The sequence below is a fragment of the Dendroctonus ponderosae genome, unplaced genomic scaffold (genome assembly GCF_020466585.1).
Source record: "Dendroctonus ponderosae isolate FM_Combo_2020 unplaced genomic scaffold, Dpon_F_20191213v2 Dpon_F_20191213_8, whole genome shotgun sequence".
Taxonomy (NCBI): domain Eukaryota; kingdom Metazoa; phylum Arthropoda; class Insecta; order Coleoptera; family Curculionidae; genus Dendroctonus; species Dendroctonus ponderosae.
In genome coordinates this window covers 2,222,300-2,241,389 of record NW_026019016.1, presented here as the reverse complement: position 1 = coordinate 2,241,389, position 19,090 = coordinate 2,222,300, and the positions used below count along the sequence as shown (strand labels likewise).

Here is a 19,090-nt window from a genome sequence, read left to right as displayed (position 1 = left end):
TTTTTTGCTTTGTCGCATCACTTTGGGTTCGAACATTATAAATAATGGAGACTTTTCGATATTGCCTGTAAAATAATATGCGTTTATGCGAAAAGCAGCCTTGTTGTCTTTTACGAATTTATAAACGACCTTTAAATTAACCGATTTTTACTGATAAGGTCACAAAATTGCAATAACTTCCATAAAAGGAACGGCGCCGTTGTATCTCAAATTCGACTAAGTAATATTAAAATTGACCTGCTTCATATGCATGTGAATCCTTGAAGAAAACTCAGGGTTTTCATTTCTATAATTGTATGTCTTAAATTGGAGCTTTAGTTTGCCAATCCAATACAAATGAAAATCTTATAAGTCTAATGAGCGCAATAGAAACCAGGGGTAAACAAGGTATGAAACACCGTTCTTTAAACAAGGGAATATTCATACATTTGTTTGCACTTTGTAATGGTGGAAAAACAGTTATAAACACACCAGTTTATCTACCAGCTTACAAATGGTCGCCAAACATTGTTTTTACTCAATATTTCCTGTAAGAAGCATTTAACGACGTATTACTCAACTGAGCTCCTAAACAGATTTTGCGGGTTTGCGTCAACAATTATCAAGAACTCGCTAAAACGATAATTATCACTTCATATGTGATAACTGAAAATTAGTATCGGCTGCTTCCCAAAATGGTAAGTGCGTAAAACATCTTGGATTTGATCAGTGGAGGATCCGCAGTCCCAATATGACCAAACACTGATTACCGTAAAACTCTGATTGGAAATTAAAATGAACTTAGAAAAAGGGGTTTCAAAAAAATGTTTTGCCTCATTTGAAAAATCAAGAAAAAATCTGTTGATGATACGATGAGCACAGAACATTTAAAGATACTGGCCGAAGATGCAAATGAAGCATCTGGTACTTCTGATAGTCACAAAATCCTCAATTCCTCGATCAGTTGGCATCAAAAGGCCGTGCATTGAAAAATATTCCTTATGTTTTTAGAACATAGTTAACACAAATGGCGATGTACCCAAAGCAAGCACCCGTTGCTATTGGATGGCAACAGTACCACAATGCTTACCCTGTTATTCACTACCAGCAGCCCCCCAGTGTAGCTAATGGTTATGGATGGCATGGGAATGGATTTGGATGGCAGTTGGACCCTAAATCGTGGCACACTGCTCCCATTTACCCCAGCTTGAAGGACGATGTCGTGGAGGAACCCGCTATCCAAGCGGAGAAAGTGGAAAAAGTTAACGCATGGGTATGTATTTAGATAGTTTTACCCGTTTAGGGAGCAGTTGCCATTGAAAGATCGGAACCCCAGTTATCGGTTGCATGAATCTGTGATCTGTTTAGGGGGCTTTAGAAATAACGTCTTATTTAACGTTGTAGTTTGGTTTTGCTCTAAGTCTCTTTCTTTATGTGTACCTACATGATGCATAAAGTAATATTCAGGGTGTCCCGTAAGCACATGATCAAAAGGGACTGCGATATTCTTTACATCAAAAGAAGACGATCTGACCTAACTTTTGTTAACAAAGTCTGGCTCCTCTGCTATCAATGGTCAAAGTTCTTCAATAAATTTATCTTTTTTACGATGTATTTTAGTGAAACTCGCTGTGAATGTGTTCTGGTGTAAGACTCGTATTTTGATGAAACCATCAAGTTCAGCCGTTTTGGACAAGTGGTGAATTCTTGAGTGTCGTCGTACAAAAACTACCAGAACTTTTTAATTGGTGGATGAAATCAACTCATTTTTTTTCGTTGATGCACTAATCATTTATTCACAATTTTATCCTCTTTGAAAAATTTTGTAGTATTCATAGTTTTTGCGCAACAAAATATATGTCTGTTTTCTTGACACTTAACGTTTTTCGATAGTTAAGTCGAGACTTTTAATTACTTCTACAATTTTTCGATAGTTAAATCGAGATTTTTAACTACTTCTGAAATTTTTCGATAGTTAAATCGAGATTTTTAATTATTTCTCAAATTTTTCGATAGTTAAATCGAGACGAGTGACTATCGAGAGTTAACGGATTAAACTTTGACCATCAATAGCAGAGGAGCCAAACATTTTTCCTTATTAAAAGTTAGGCCAGATCGTCTTCTTTTGATGCAAAGAATATCAAAGTATCCTTTTGACCATGTGCTTACCGAACTCTGTTGAACGGGAGCTAAATGTTCTCAAAAAATAATAATGTTTGGATCATCTCAACTTAATCTAATTTTTTATGTTAGAAGGGACTGTTAGTCCATTAGTCATAGACATGCTTTTAAATATTTACATGTTCAATATCACCTGTTGATAACAATCTGTTAGAATTAAGGTCGAAATCCGTATGTACCTAACAGTATTTATTGCGTTTGATTTTCCATTGCTGCCTCAGAATGATACGGAACCTTTTATTTCGGTAAGTCAATAAGAAAACGCTGTTATTAGTGAATAGAAGCACTTGAAAAATATGCCTGTTTTACCTGACGAAAATTGTATGTTAGCAAAATAAGAATCTAAATGATAATTATAAAATATATCGACAGTTTGCCAAGCATATGAAAATAAGTGCGCCACCATTTTCAAAAAGCCGTTATGTAAAATTCGCAAATATGCACATGCGAGCAGCATCAAAAAAAAACTACAACCCTGATTGCCATCTACTTCTACTAAATGAACAAAGTGGATCCAGACCGCTAAAATTCCATCACAAAAAAATAAAAGTATTCCACTCACCTTTGGGCTCTTTAGTCTGGATTCTGGGATATTATTCACTTTGAGAAGAGCAACAATTGAGATTTAGAGCAGAAAAACTGTGGTAATTCGACGAGAGGTAAAGGTGTGCTCGCAACATAACACCGCTATTTTACATGTTATTTAATATTGAAACTTTGAACGAAAAAAGTAAAAATTACTAAATCTGAGCAATCCCTATTGGCAATTCAAGAGCCGGTACATTTAGAGTGTATGAAATTCACAGCAGAAAAACAGCAATAATTGCTTCAAAATACCGTACAGGACAATAAAAGATGTGCAAGCGGGCGCTTCTTTCTCCAGTTCCCATTTACCCTCAAAAAGTTTCCACTGCTAAGAAAATCCACTCCGAATTGAGAACTTTAATCCTTCTCCCATAAGAGAGAATGTAAGATAAACTCCCGCCCTTGCCATAAGGGCCACAATGGTTCCATATTTCCCATCGAACATTGCAATTAATGCAACACAAAGAACTAGCGACCGATTTAGTTCTCTGCTTGTAACAAACTGAACATTAAGACACTTTTCACAGGACTACAGAAGCCACATGATGATATAAGCATTTTCTTGATCGCCTTTTGGATGAGTAATTCGGCTACTAAGCAGTTGGATTCTAGTTTTTTTGTTGTTGACAATTTTTCACAAGTGCATGTTCGCACGACTTAAAATCACTTCCTTGGCAAAGGAGTTTTTAAAACAATTTTTATTTCGATTGATATGGATTTCAGCTTCAAGATACAACTGTTGGTTATAACAGACTTGTGAGAATATATACTAATTAAATGCTGATGCGTTTACATGCTATCTGTGAAACTAAAGACCCTTATGTACCTCGTAAGCATAATTAGATATTTTCTTATGCTTAGTTGCGAAATAGAATATCATGAATTTGTGAAGTTGGCTAAATCGGATATCATAACTCACGGCAATTTTTTCCAAGACAGGTTTTCCGGTCCAACTGGTTTGGACCATCACCGTAAAAAAATACTTTTTTTTATTGTGAATATTTGGGGTTGAAAATTTTGTAAAGGCTGACTAAATGAAGGACTCAAATTCAACCCATAATTTATGAATGCTTCTTTATTTCGCATTATTATGAGCCACGGAGTATGTGGATTTTAGCAAGTATTTTGCTCGATTTTCATAAAAATGTAGCTGTTGATGGCTGATCCTGATTGTAACCGTGCTTTTTGTGGCTGCTTTCCTTTGCCCAAAGCTTTAAAACGACAAAATACATAATAAAATAAATAAGTTTCATGCTAGATTTTCATGAATCTTTGCTCTTGTATACCTTGATATGCTGGTTAAATGGCAGCTCCACTTCGTCAGTATTTGCGGGGATCTCGCATGGCACTCCTTTTTCCCTAAACGGCCTTCGGCCTTTTTACTTTTATGCCACATTTAACAGACTTTTAAGAAAATCGCATTGAAAATGTATTTTGAGTCATGCAGGGGCTCTCAGTAGGAGCAAAATCCAACTTTTTTCAAGGACTTTTCTACTCTTTTTCTATTTTAATCTACATAATTTGGACTGCAATTTCTGGTTTATTTCAAAAATTCACCTTCTTTATAAATTCAATTATCGAAGAAAAAGTATTATTGTATCAACTAAAAAAAAATGTCAACTACTGAGTAAAACGTACTGGTAATTCTTCAATGGACCAAGACACTCAACAATTTACCTGTTGCCCAAAGCGAATGGCCTCTATCCATCCAGAAGCTTCACCAAAATATGAGCCTGACTTAGGAGCAAATAGTCCACGAGTTTCAATATAATTTCGAGTTTAGGTCATTTATTTTTGAAGAACTTTTTTTGAACTTTTGAGCCAGACATTTTTTTTTAAATAAAACTTCTTTTGAGCCAAGGAACGTTTCAGTACCGTTTGCAACTCCTCAACGGCACTTTTTCAAAGTTTTTCCTTTTACTGGAATTATTTTTTAACTTTATGCCTTTTAAAATCGCCTCTACTGAGACATTTATTCAATACGATCTGCGTGATCTGTGAAGCAACAAGCACACTTTTATTCAAGCGAGTTTTAAGAGCTGTTCATAAAACAAACTGCTCACATTTAGTGTGCGCAAATAGTCTCCAGATAAGGCTCCCTAACTACCTTATTACCTTTGCTCATCACTCAAAATTAGACACTGAAAATATTTGGTAAAACCCTAACCTATTATTCATCATTCACGTCTTTCACTACCACCCATTCGAAATTCTTCGTTTAAAATGAACTAAAATGAGCACAGATGAGTTGCGCGCCTTGTTGCTACATCCTCTCCAATTGTGCCAGTATTCGCAGTAGATCTCAGAGCGTCTGCTCCAGACCATGCAGCAGGCCATCCAGTCCTACTAGCAGGCCCTCCAGTCCCTGCAGCAGCCCCTCAAGCGGCTGCAGGCCTTTTTCATGCTGTTGCTGCTCGTATGCATGTCCACCAAACTGGTGCGCCCCTGCTCAGCCATGTAGCCCAACAAAACGCAAAGAGAAAATATCCGATTTTCTTGGAGTTGGGGCTGGAAGCGCTCCAGATGAAAATGGAAACGGAAAAGGAAAAAACGGAAAAGGAAAACATGGAAAAGGGGGTAAAGAAGATAATGGTGGCAAAAGGCAAAAAGGCAAAGGAGGCAAAGGAGGCAAAGAAGGCAAAGGAGGCAAAGGGGGCAAAGGTGGCAAAGGGGGCAAAAAGGGAACAGGTGGAAAACAGCCGAAATCCGGCAAAGGCGGTAAAGCGCATGAAGGAAATAAGGCTGGAGGAACAGCCAAGCGAGGAAAGGCAGGAGGCAAGGAACCCAACGCTGATAAACCAAGTGGAAAAGATAAAGGAGACATTCCATCTGCAGATGGAGAGTCTCATCCGAAAACTGGCAAGGAAGGCGGACCTGCTGAGGCAACAGGATCACATAATGGCATAGACATGGGTGTATGCACACCCAGAATGCCACCTTGTCCATGCCCCAACCCAAACTGCCCTTCTAACATCCGTAAAAGACGCAGTTTTTCAGTCAACAATTACCAATCCACGCCGCATCAAAATAAACTAGTATGCTTTTGCAATGGAGCTAAAACGACTCCTTGTCAGTGCTGTATGAAATCGGAACTGGAAGCAAAAGAATTTGGAATATGTCCCAAATGTGGCAAAAAGAAAAAGAGGAAAATGCAAAAGGGGGTTAGAGGATGCGGTAATGCACCTAAGGAACTTGCTGATATAAAGAATGCTAGTCAACCACCAGTGCTTCCACAAAGTGACGCATCTGATGCTTTAGGCGATCAAAACAAACTTACTTGTAGCCAAATGCTCGCTGTTATGATCCAAAATAATCAAATATAAAACATTCTCATTCAACTAGATAGTTGTCTTTCTAATGGTCAAATTGCACACGTTTTGAATATTGATCCGACACTTTTTGAGTTTGTGTAACCACAAAAATTATATTGTACAGGTCGGCGTCTTATTCGAAACTTGTTATTTTGGTCTATTAACCAAAGTCGCGAGTTTGTTGCGTTTAGTATTGCGAAAACCCGTGAAAGGTTCGAAAAATTGATACATTTCGCTTGATGACTAGTAAACAATGTTTAAAGTACAAATAAAACACTTTCCGGCCGGTTTTTAGCTGAGGAATTATCAAATGTCTCAACGAAGGATGGGGGTAAAATTGGTAATATTTGCGCAATATTTTACTATTTTAAGGGAGTCAATTGCCCTTTTGTCTAGTCAAATGAGATCGATTTTTGCTCGAGACGGGGATTGAAAAAGCAATTAATGGAAATTGGAAAATTCTCCTCACGTCCGTTTATCAGTTCCATATTGAGGCATCGTCAACTCAATGGTCAGAAACTAATTTTTCAAGGAGCGGGTTGAGAAAACTGAGATAAACGAAGGAATTTGACTTTATACAACTATGCACTATAAAAGAACAGGAAGGAAACTATCTATGCTTTCAACTGTCGAAGCTCGTCAATACATTTCCACTGAGAAACGGATTTATTTCTCAAGTTGAGGATTCAGAAGCTGCGAACAAGCGGGAAACTTGAACATTAAATGATTGCTTCGCATCAGCCCCTGTCTATTTTTTTGTATTTTTCCAAAGGATTTCAGAGGAGAAGCTGGTTGATTTATTGATTTTTGGTGCGCAAATGGGCCTGAAGTTGAAACTCTCATCAAAAGTTCGGTTAGCGGCCTTAGCCAGCTCTCCGAAAGGTTTTTAATGAGCAATTGGGATCAACAACCATCTGAAAATACTTCTGTTGATTATTCTTCATCAACATTAGTAAGATCCGGATGTGTATACTAGTCACCTGAAGAAATAGAAGATTCATTAAAAGTTGTATTTTAAATATTGTGGATACGAGTAATGTTCTGAGAAATGCTTCCGTGTCCCATAAAAATCATTAAACATTTTTTGAATTCCACATTTTTGTTTGTATAGTATATTCTGTACGTCTGTATTTTTTGATCATTCATATCAATATCCTCATAAAACGATAAAATTAGGGATGACTGAAAACTTATAACAGTTTTGAAATTGAAACGTCGTTGTTAAAACGACTTTTTTCGACGAAGAAGAGTAGGTAATAAACGACTTGCTTAAATTCAAAATACAAATTCCGAAGAAGCTGCCCAATAACAAATATGAAGTTTGTGGGTCTATAATAAGGAAGATATCGTCCGTTGAAGATTACGACCGCTCAAAAATCGTTCAAAATAGACAGAAATGTTGATTATTTGGGAAATGGAAAGACCCCAGTGTATTTTAATTAGATCGTTACATTCCTTGCCTCTTTCCGATGAAAATTATGTAGAATTAGAGATATTTTGAGAAACTTGAATTTTTTTCAAAAATCGATCCTTTGGTCCCTTTGATATGCAAATGTAGAGTTTTTGAGTCCATAATGGAGAAGAAATCGTCGGTTAAAAATCGGAACCGCTCAAAAACGACTCAAAGTGCACAGACGATGTTGATTATTTCGGATCTGAAGAGTTCAGTGTGTTTTTGAGGATCTCTTTGAACTCCTGGCCTCTTTTCGGTAAAAATGATGAAAAATTCGTGATATTTTATATTTTTCGAAAAAATCAACCCTCCCCCCTTACAAAATTTTCAATTAAAAATCAAAATTTTACAACCGTATTTTTCCCCTCATTGGATTGTTGCCGACTTAAGAAGCTGCCCAATAACGAATATGAAGGTTGTGGGTTCATAGTAAGGAAGATATCGTCCGTTGAATATTGCGATCGCTCAAAAACCGTTCAAAACAGACAGAAAATATTGATTATTTGGGAACTGGAAAGTCCCCGGTGTCTTTTTATTAGATCGTTGCATTCCTTGGCTCTGTCCGATGAAAATGGTGTAGAATTCGAGGTATTTTAAGAAACTTGATTTGTTTTCCAAAAATCGATCTCATGATCCCCCCTTATGAACTTTTCGATCAAAACTCAACATTTTCCCCTTATTCTATTATTGCCGACCTAAGAAGCTGCCCAATAACGAATATGAAGGTTGTGGGTCCATAAGGAAGATATCGTAGGAAAAATTCTGGGTCTCAAACACTATTTTTTTTCTGCGAACTTGGGTAATGAACTGATCAATAATTTATATGTCATGTTTTTGCGGCGAATTAAGTCGCTCAATTTTCACCTGGTTTGTTTTAGGATTATCTATTTTTTTAACCTACATCGAACGTAATTAATCTTGACACTATCTGATTAGTATTATTTGTCAGTGGTATTTATTTATGTTTTCGAAATTTGCCCATAAGCTGTGCTAGAAAATTGCCGATGAAAAACACTAAAAAAATATGAGATGTGGGATGCATTATTAAACCGTTCATGCCAATCGTGTGAAGGATTTGGAACGCCTAAAACATCATTTGCTAAGCGCAAATTAGACATCAATTCCATAGAATATCAGAGCTACATCCGGCGAGATGTTCTAGGATTTTTGGATAAATATCCTAAACCGTCTAGAATGTCCAAGGAAAAGAGATGGTCAATCTCCAGCAGTAAATATGCCGGTTACGCAAATAGGACAGCAATTGATGGTAAAATTGACAAAACCAAGAAGGCAGATTTGAAATATAAGCCTGTATATTTGAGAGTGGACCGCGCTCGAGAGGAGGGTGAGAAATATCCAGCAAATAAGCCTCAGGAACGATGCGTTCGAATAAATGCGAAAAAAGAGGAATGCGGTTGTTCGAAAGTGAATAGAAAAGTAAGTCGAATAACCAAAGGCAATGAGAAAGACAAACCGGAGCGATCCTTAATCGTATTTGAGAACTCGGGAGTAAAGTGTCCTGTTGGATACTGCGACTTGGAAAAACGGAAGCGTGGTGGTTCAGAAAATAGGAAAAAATCGCCTGATTCTCTCAAAACTAGAGAGGCCGAAGTCAATCCGCAAGAGAAAATTGCAGTTAGGCATCCGATATTAATTTTAAGGAAAAAATACGTTAAAAGAAAAGATGGCAGTATTCCGGCTCTTATGCCAGATGGACCGAGTGTCCTAGATGTAAATAAGCAAATGCAACTTGGAAAGGAGAAGCTTTATATGGTAAGAAATCTGTTCATTTTCCATTCGGATTTCAAATATTGGTTTCTTTAAATGTTGAAAAAGTAGGCGAGTGGGCTAATGCTGAAATAATTGTCGTGGGTAAGAAATTATTCTAATGTGTTTGGCCTATGGAAAGTTGAAGGTCAAGACCACCGTAGCCACTCTTATGGGAGAATAAAGTAATTAACTGGTATGAATCAACGAATATTTGTATTCAACACAAAATTATTTTTGGGACTTTCTCTTGCCGCCTTAATTAAATTGCCGATAAACCGCCAGAAACAGGGAAACAGATCAAAAAACGCTCCTCAAGGTGCCGGTTTTTAAAAACATTTTTATGTTGTTACCTTTTTGAAGTAGACAATATAAAAATGTAATTATCATTTCACTCTCAATCCTTTCTGACATCATGCATTAGTCCAAAAATAGGCAAACATGAAACACCAATTAGATAATTCCTTGACCTGTTGTTCAAATCCACATCGGCCTAATTTTCGAACTGGATACGACATTTGAAAAGGTCTGAGCGCCTGGATATTGCTGGAAGTCGGAAAACGATCCACTTTCACCCCCCAAGGATCCGATGCTACGCCTAAAAAATTAAATTAGCAAACTCATTTCATTTACGCACCCTCCTATCGCATAGATAGTAATAGATAAAACGAATAGAGAACTCAAATGGTAAATGAGCTGTTGATAATGGCCAGTGTTTAGCATCCTACGACATTGCGAGTTTGCGGTTTTAAACGATTTTTGATAAAATATTTGACGAGTTGCTCTTTGATAGTCTGTGTAATAATTCTGAACAAGTGTGTTCGAAAATGACGAGCGTATCAAGTCCGGGCTTTATCAAAGAACCGCTGTTGTCCAAAATATTCGTGGAAAATTCTTCTAGGGCTACTTATCGTTTTCCCAAAGTTTCCAAAGGTTCAGTCGCGCCGGTTGATAGAACGTACTCTTTTCCTCCAAAGCGAATTTCATTCAAATTTGAGGAACCGTCGGTGGTTGAGGAACGGAACGCGATTTCCCAACTGAAAAACGCGTTTAGGTGCAAGCTTGACGAAAAACTTGAATTTATTGACGCAAGTGAGGAAACTCCTCACCTTATCAAGGAGCAACTGATTACTCAAACTGTATCCCAGAATACGCTAGCTAAGGAAGCGAAGGTTTATGGTATTTACAGGGGTGCTACTTTAAATAATAGTATCGCCAAGAAAGTTTTCAAGGTATATGGTTTCACTATAGACTATGTATCTTATTGTAAACATTTAGGAGGAACGTTTATGGCTCAATAAATATACTGTTATCGGACTTAATAGCTTAATCTTCATCTAAAAAACAATCATTTTTTTATGTGAATGTGACTAAAGATCTATGCGGCTTAAATCGTAAAAATTAAAACTCTTTTTCATCTCGTTTGTAACTTTGGCGTAGACAATGCCAGATTTATCATTTCGACTCCAGTTGAAACTATATCGAGGTTTTCGTATTGGAAGCTTTAGAATTTTCTAGTTCACATACCCACTTATTAAGTATTTAAGATCGCTTTTTAGAAAACATTATACTATTCGCCTCATTTAGCATGCTGCTTATGGATGGTCCACTAAACACTAAATAACTCCCATTTATTGTGTTAATTTCTGTTCCTTTTGCATTGTTCAAATAGGAAATTGCCTCACTTTTGCATCAGATGCTCATCATTAATGATTTTCTTATATTTTTTTTTTCTGTGTTTCTTTTTGCAATTTTCTCTACTGTTGAGAACTGCGACACGCTATAGCTGGTTAAAGAAAATGGTGTTAATTGAATGTTTCTTTTTACAGTTTGGTGAAAAAGGCTCAGGTTTTAAAGCAAGAGCAGGACCACAAGACTTCTACCAGCTTCGAGATGAAAATCTCGAAAGAGGAACCCTTTTTGAGGATCCTGAATTTCCCGCCACAGATTCATCATTATTCTTCAGCCAAAGGCCGGATAGATATTATGAATGGAAAAGACCCCATGTGAGTTAAAAGAGCTCGTTGAAAATCTTTAATATCCAGCCTTTGAACAAATTGTGTTAATTTTTTAGGAAATATGTGACAATCCGCAATTTTTTGTGGAGGGATATTCGCGGTTCGATGTCCAACAAGGCGAATTGGGAGATTGTTGGCTTCTAGCTGCTGCTGCTAATTTAACGTTGTATCATCGGCTCTTTTTGCAAATTGTTCCGGATGACCAAGATTTTGACGATAAATACGCCGGTATTTTTCACTTTCGGTAAGTTACTAGTTAATCGCATAGGAATAAATTGTGTGTTATATGAAAATAATTATATTTTTGTAATCATTCTTATTTATTCTTATTTATTATAATACTCAATGCCGCTGTAATTTGAACAACTCGTCAATTTTTATGAAATTTATGAAGAACTGCCGACCCTGACTGGACATGATCAGTCAACAGACTTAGATTTCTCTTGCATGTGCTTTCATTCGAAAAAATGATTATTTTTCTATAGAGCCTTTTTATGAAAAAATATCAAACGTAAAGCAATTACCGACTTTTTCTCATTGGTTGTTGATTCGGGTAATGATTTTTTTTCTCTATACGCAGTAAGTTGCGAGGCATTATACGCGATGGCCATTTTTTTCAAAACCCCCGGTATAATTCCTTAATAACTATTTAAAGAAAATTTTCTTAACTTACAGGTTCTGGCAGTATGGACGCTGGATAGATGTTGTGATAGACGATAGACTCCCTACGTATCGAGGGCAACTTGTGTTTTTACATTCTACCGAAGAAAACGAGTTTTGGAGTGCCTTAATCGAAAAAGCTTATGCTAAGTAAGTAATTTTCTTACTCGCCACAAATTACAATCTCTGTTGACATGTGTGGATTTAGCAACCATTTTAAATCAACTAACCGAGAAAAGCTAAACACAATGGCAATAAAGAAAAATATAATTTTTTTAGAATGCACGGCTCATATGAAGCCCTGAAAGGAGGATCCACCTGTGAAGCTATGGAGGATTTTACGGGAGGTGTTACTGAAATGTACGAGTTGGAATCCAGCCCTCCAAACTTGTTCCAAATTATGATTAAAGCTTACGAGAGAGCTTCTCTGATGGGCTGCTCCATAGAGGTGAGTAGAGTCAAAAAAAATCGGTTTTTTAAACTGTTTTGCACTCTATTAAACTGTCCACTATATTCAATTTCGCGCATAAAGCAATTTGAAATTAATTCTTCCTTAATTTACTTGTTCATAGCCTGACCCCAATATCCTGGAGGCACAAACTCCCGAAGGACTCGTTAGAGGACACGCATACAGCATAACTAGAGTTCAATATGTTGATATTCAAACACCCAATGTGACAGGGAAAATTCCCCTGTTGAGGTTGAGAAATCCATGGGGTAATGAATCGGAATGGAATGGAGCGTGGGGTGATGGGTAAGCACTTTTACAAATTGAGACTTATATAACTGTTTAAAAAACAAATTCTAATCGTTCAATATGCAAAAGCGAGTGTTGTCCGTGTTGTTTTAAGTTTTGCTGCCCTTTTTTTAGATCCCCAGAGTGGCGATTTATCTCAGAATCAGAGAAAGAGGAACTGGGCCTTACGTTCGACAACGACGGCGAGTTTTGGATGGCTTTTAAAGATTTTCAGCAGCATTTTAGCCGTGTGGAAATTTGTAATTTGAATCCCGATTCACTGTCGGAAGAGGAATTGAGAGAGGGAAACAAAAAGAAATGGGAGATGTCGGTTTATGAGGGTGAATGGGTGAGAGGGGTGACTGCCGGAGGCTGCAGAAACTTCATAGGTCAGCAGTTAATTACCCAAGAATCTCGCCCAAGAAGTAATAAATTTTTTTGAAATTCTACAGACACGTTTTGGAATAATCCTCAATACCGGATAACTCTAACGGAAGTTGATGAGGATGACGACGAAGGAAATTGTACGCTGATTGTTGCATTAATGCAGAAAAACCGACGACAAATTCGAAGCACTGGCGGCGACCTGTTGACAATAGGTTTCGCAATCTATCACGTAAGTTCAGTGGTTGAAATACATTAACGAATACTGATGTAATTGGGAATTTCTTAATATTGCAGCTTCCATACCCAGACCGCGTTCCAAAACCATTAGACCTGCAATTTTTCAAGTACAACGCATCCGTGGCACGATCTCCGTCCTTTATCAATTTGCGCGAAGTCTCGTGCCGATTTAAACTGCCTCCTGGAACTTACTGTATCGTGCCTTCCACGTTCGACCCGAATGAAGAAGGAGAATTCCTACTCAGAGTATTCTCCGAGAATCAGAATAATATGGAGTACGCTTCTGACGCTAGTAGCTCGCGTTATACTCGGGAGGTCGATGATGCGGAAGAGGAAAGCGAAGCCCCTGAGTATCATCCACCTCCCCCGCCTGATTCCGATGCTAATCCTTCTGCTCCCTTTTCGGGCTATCCTTCAAGTCCTGGTGCCTCGAATCCCTATCCTCAGCCGAGTTATCCTGGATATCCACAGCCTGGTGGATACCCGTATTCTCAACCGGGAGGATACCCACAACCTGGGGGCTATCCACCACCGGCCGGTTATCCACAACCAGGTGGATATCCGCCACCAGGTGGATATCCGCCACCTGGTGGTTATCCCGCACCAAGTGGTTATGCACAACCGGGTTATTCTCAGCCGGGATATTCGAATCCTCAATACCCGGGATATCCAGGATATCCGCCACAACCACAACAGCAGCCGCGAAATCGAGATAAAGGAGATCCTATATTGAATTTCTTTAAGAAGCTGTTTTAAGGGTCTCAACAATTTTATTCTTCAGCTTAAAAGCCGCGTCAACCGATGTAGGTCTGATAAAAAGTTATTCTGGAAAACAAGCGTTTACTACTATTAATCAACGAAAAAAAGTGCTTTTGTTCCTAGACAAAGTTGCAATAAGTATTTCTCGAATTTTCTGATCAATTATTTGTTCAGGGTTTTGGCATGTTGCAAAAAGTATTGCGGTTTGAAAGCCAATTATCTTGATCCGAAACAAAGCGCGGTTAACAGGAGTTTTCGACAAAAAACACATTTATGATATAGTATCAGAAAACTGTGCTAATTTAATGGAAATGCGTCACGCTTTATCACATAAGTTCCCCCTTCGTCGTTTTCCATTAAACAAACAGAACACATCTTGCTCGCCTAGCCAACTAACTGTTAAAATGGGAACTTTGCGTCAAATGTTTACTTTACTCAAGTTTTTTTCTGCGCTTTGTTTCACTTTCAAACTTATCCGCATCTCTATTTGGTTTATGTTGTGTTGCGGCCTAAACCCGATTCCTATTTCGAAGCATGACATTTTAAGAAATATGTACAAACGATTATGATTACAAAGCAAGTTATTCCACTTGGTTTAGCTTCAGCTTACTTTTTGTGTTTTGCATTTTGTCACTAACGCATACTAACAGTTCATTATCATCATCTACTTATTAGTTTTCACTGCGATGTTTTCGTCGATGATGGACAATGTCTGTTAGGATAAATCTAAAACGTGTTGGTGGTGGTTACAATTAACTGATGTACTTATTTGTTTCATGTCTAATGTGTGGCGCGTCGAATTTCATCTGATAGATCTGTATAGAATATTTGATTTTATGTTTGTCGAAGACTCTTTAGGTTTATAAGCAGTTTATTGCATTTTTGTTTGTTGTTTTTGCTATTGACTTTAACATACTGTAGTAAATATGTAGCTATTATTGTTACCACCCAAAGCACATTTTTCTGTAGCATTTTTTGCCTGTTTTGTTTATTGGCTAGTTAATTTCTTCAATCACTCCCCATTTTTTTAAGATTTATGCTTCAAATTCTCTCAGCATCATATAGAATCAGCAGATTAAACATATAAAATTTTCGGCCAGAAAATATGCAAGTGTGACAAACCAGAGACGTTAATTTCGGAATTTAAATGGCAAGAAATACGCCGAAGTAAATAAATTAAAGAACACAAAGAGTTCCTTATTAATGAGTTTTTACAGCTAAGGTAGTAGAATGTAAAAAAAAAAATTTCCGTTATGTGATTATTGAGTTACTTATTGCAAATGCGCAATATGTTGGTAATTAAGTTATTGTAAAAAATAATTTAAATTGCTTCGAATATTTATGTATTGTACAATTGTATTACTTCCATTCGCCTGGTCTTGCTTGCATATTCTCCACCCGCAAACAATAATTTTTGGATGTTGTTTAAATTTTCCTATAAATTTGATTGATACGTTTTTAGCCGATTTAACAAATTTTGCAACTGAAAAGGCGATAGAATTGAAGCATCCATTTCCATCACTAAATATAAATGCAGTTCCAGTATATCTCCTATCACTCCAATAATAATTATTTAAGATTCTAATTTCTTACAAGGTAAAAATAAATTTAATACAGTCGAATATGGGAAATTTTATTTTAACCTGCCTGATTTTCTTCAATATAACAAACCTTTAGATTTATATGTTTCAGATCTGTTAACACCCATTAATGCAATTTTATTTTGACTTAGGGAGAACGACCAACAAATCGGATACGGCGAATTGGATGAAAAAGTAAGTTGCTATTAGAATATGTTTGAACATTGTTCAGCTAAAATAATGTGTTTGTCCTACTTACTGCGTAATGTTTTAATGTTCCTTGGTTGTCCACTTATCCTCGATTGTATCCGAACTTGCCCCAATGCCTGATCCCGTAAATGAGCCTCCCATTCAGAAATCAGTTCGAAATTTGGCAGAGGTAACTTAGATCTTGCTCAATTTAAATAGTTTTCAGTTGAATAAACTTTTGGGACTCACTTTACAGGTCGTCGAAGTAGAACCCAGTGCGGAAGAACAGGAGGAAACCGACAAAGTGTACGAAGTATTCCTCAAATTGGCTGGTGAAGATAAAGAGGTGGATTGGAAAGAGTTGAAAGAGATCCTCGACTATTCCATGCAAGATGGTAAGTTTTAGTAACGTTTTTATTATTCAACAATTGGTAATTTATGCTAAAAGGTCGTCTGTAAAACTGCTATCTACCGCTGAACTATTTGGAGATACTCTACAGAACGGACAGTGCCCCTGTTGGAGTAACTGCAGTTCAAAATCATCTACATGAAAAGCTTTAAAACACGAATTACACAAAGTAACATGCAGCTCTGGTAGGATGTTTCTGAAGAATTGGTATTTTAATGGGGGGTCCCATTTGCAGACTAAAACGCTGTCCATTTCCAGTGCCAGCAGCTGCTTTCTACCTAATACTATTGGCTGGTACTTTTTGTCTTCGTTATCAGCATTGCCTCTATAGAGGAATTGGTCCGATTCGTTACCTTCCACGGAATCCATTAACTCTAAGGTCTGTTGATCGTCATTAATACTTTCCTTAAAGCCTTCGTTGTTTGTTTGAACGGGAGCTTCTATATACCTCAAGGCTTCTTCATCCGTAATACCTTCCTCAATGTTGAACTCTATCAGAGGCAAAGTTTCAAAACTTACGAAAGAATATACAAATGGTTGCCCGCAGTTAACACAGGAATTTGCACAAGATGTCAGTGGGTTATATGTAGAGCATCGGTAACACATTGGCAGGAGCTCCTCTGGATCATTGTAGGGTCTTGCCCTAGAAGCAATGGTGGCAATTTCCACTTGCTCCTCAAATTTCTTTGGTATCTGTAGATTAATCAACTTGTCAAACATTTGTTTCGCCAGCTTGTTTGCTCCGAGTTTTCGAGCTTGCTTCGCTAAAGTGAAGTAAATAGCAAACATGGAGATGCCTTGTGTTTTTTCTTGATTTGTCTGTGCCAATAAAAACCTCGCTATATTGAAAAGGGCTTCCGGCATGTATGAAGTAAATGGTTCTTCTAAGTACTTGTGAACGGTATTATAGGCGTAATATATCTGGGCTAGTTTCTCGTTTTCGCGAAACTTTTCAAGATACCAGTCTTGTTTATTTCCAAATTCCCTGGACAAATCCAAATACTGCCTGGAAATGATCCAGTAATAGAATCCTGCATCATCAAAACGACTCTCTGATACACTATTGGCCGTAAGCTGTTGGAATACTTTAAAAGCCTCGTCAGATTTTCCCGCTTTGTGAAAGGCTTTCTGAGCCTGGACAAAACGGTCATTTTCAGCTAGCCACTGAGCATAAGGCACGTAGACAATTGCGTTTAATTGCGGCTGATTCTCCACTATTGCAAAGGCTTGCGCCCATTCATTTGCCTCAACATGTAGATGGAGTACAGCAGCTGAATCGTCTAAGCGGCGGTAGATTTCAGCAGCTGAAGCTGGTTGTCCCAAGGTTTTTAAATGCTGAGCTATAACACTAAGTGCGGACTTGTCCGATTTATCTAAACGCCGACTTAGGTCGACTAAAAGATCACTCCAGCTTTGTTCCGCATATATTTCCACAGCGGTTTTAATGTCCCCAATTGAAATGTACATATCGGCAGCTGCCTTGTGCTCGTTAATGTTCCGTGCCCAGTCAGCTTTTTGGCGTATCAGCTCGTTATTGTCTTTAGCTCCAAGAAATTCTTGAGCTTCATCGAACATTCGCAGGTCCGTGTACATGGTAAGAGCTTTGCTCTCGTTACCAGATTTTTGATAGAGTCGCGCCGCTTCCTTCAGTTTGCCCTTCATTGCTAAAATATCCCCCATAATTACGTCTCGGTTATAATCTCCTTTCTGTTGTTGCTCCTGAACATCCTCGATCAATTCCAGATAGTTGAAGTCTTGCAGCTTTACGAAGGATAGTCGCGCAACATTAAATTCCAGATGCTCTAGAGCTGAATGGGCCAGCTCTTCCCAGTCCCCATCAGTTACTCCTAGACAGGCAATTTTGTAGGCATCATGGTACATGTGCTTTTCTATGAACTGATACATGGGGGAACTGAGAGGCAGCTCCAAAGTGTTCATGGTGAAGTCGTTGAGGCAAAAAGCTTTGGAGCCGCAAACTCCAACAACAAACCCGCTCAGTTTTTGCACATGAGCTGGAAAATCCATCACCTTTATTGCCAAAGTATTGGAACCACTAAACGCCACCATTTCTTCGTAGAAGGTGTTGAAAGCCACACTGTTTGCGTTGGTCTCCTGGTAGCAGAGTTCGCCATTTCGATACTTGAAGATTTGCAACAAGCCGCTTTCATCGACTACAGCTAGTTTCTCCTTTTTCTGGCTCAGGTCCAAACATCTCACGCCCTCCGCAACTGACACTTTGAGTAGTGGGTGAATGTTGTCCAGATGCACTTCCCAAACTTGTCCGTTTTTCAGCCCGAGAAGCAGGCCCTCTTTTCCAGGTGGGCCGCCCACATTTTTGATATACCTGATTGGGCTGTTGAAAATCCACTCCTTTTCCTGTTCGCCAGAAAAGTACATGCTTTGCAACGTTTTTTCTTGGCATATTATGAGGTGATTGCTGCAAATCACCAGCAAGCTGCAGTCTAGTTTTTGGGCAATTTTCTCTTTGGCTCTGTAATGCATGTCGTTACTGTCTTTGGAATACAACTCGTAGATCACTAGTCGCTCTGGTAACTGGACCTGAAATTTCAAAGTAAATGAGCGACTTGGTGGTATATTTAATGGTCTGTATTTCAACTGAATAAGATGAGGTGCGATGTTCCAATTGTTTAGGTATAGAAGATTTATTTATGCCAATGGCTCGAATGGTTCTTGAGAAACTTCGAATAAAGGCCATTTAGTTATCTCTGGAATGATGAAAAACCAACGTTCTTGCTCATTTTGCTTCCGAGAAACATGCAAAACGGGACGGAAAACATGAAATTTTGCAATAATCTTGCGCCACCCTTGCACAAAACGA

At 38.0% G+C, this 19,090-nt stretch overlaps 2 protein-coding genes across 6 annotated transcripts in view; one reads left to right on the top strand and one right to left on the bottom strand.

Moving 5' to 3' along the window:
* The first annotated feature begins 965 nt into the window (after positions 1-965).
* LOC109544799 (calpain-A) overlaps positions 966-19,090 on the top strand; it is a 24,280-nt gene continuing 6,155 nt past the window's right edge. Inside the window, exons 1-12 of one of the 5 annotated variants that reach the window (XM_019915146.2) lie at positions 966-1,252; positions 11,106-11,282; positions 11,351-11,538; positions 11,970-12,104; positions 12,234-12,402; positions 12,527-12,708; positions 12,826-13,079; positions 13,143-13,306; positions 13,372-13,589; positions 15,806-15,848; positions 15,937-16,032; positions 16,099-16,237. In XM_019915146.2, coding sequence (XP_019770705.1) covers positions 1,007-1,252; positions 11,106-11,282; positions 11,351-11,538; positions 11,970-12,104; positions 12,234-12,402; positions 12,527-12,708; positions 12,826-13,079; positions 13,143-13,306; positions 13,372-13,589; positions 15,806-15,848; positions 15,937-16,032; positions 16,099-16,237 — 2,011 coding nt within the window. In that variant the 5' untranslated portion in view covers positions 966-1,006. Of the gene's footprint in view, positions 1,253-8,427; positions 9,283-11,105; positions 11,283-11,350; positions 11,539-11,969; positions 12,105-12,233; positions 12,403-12,526; positions 12,709-12,825; positions 13,080-13,142; positions 13,307-13,371; positions 13,590-15,805; positions 15,849-15,936; positions 16,033-16,098; positions 16,238-19,090 lie in introns of those variants that run through there. The other 4 variants (XM_048669447.1, XM_048669449.1, XM_048669448.1 and 1 more) reach the window with 4 other exon arrangements.
* LOC109544798 (intraflagellar transport protein 122 homolog) overlaps positions 16,239-19,090 on the bottom strand; it is a 5,274-nt gene continuing 2,422 nt past the window's right edge. Inside the window, exon 4 of the mRNA XM_019915145.2 lies at positions 16,239-18,810. Within this exon, the coding sequence (XP_019770704.1) occupies positions 16,279-18,810 (2,532 nt within the window). The 3' untranslated portion in view covers positions 16,239-16,278. The remainder of the gene's footprint in view (positions 18,811-19,090) is intronic.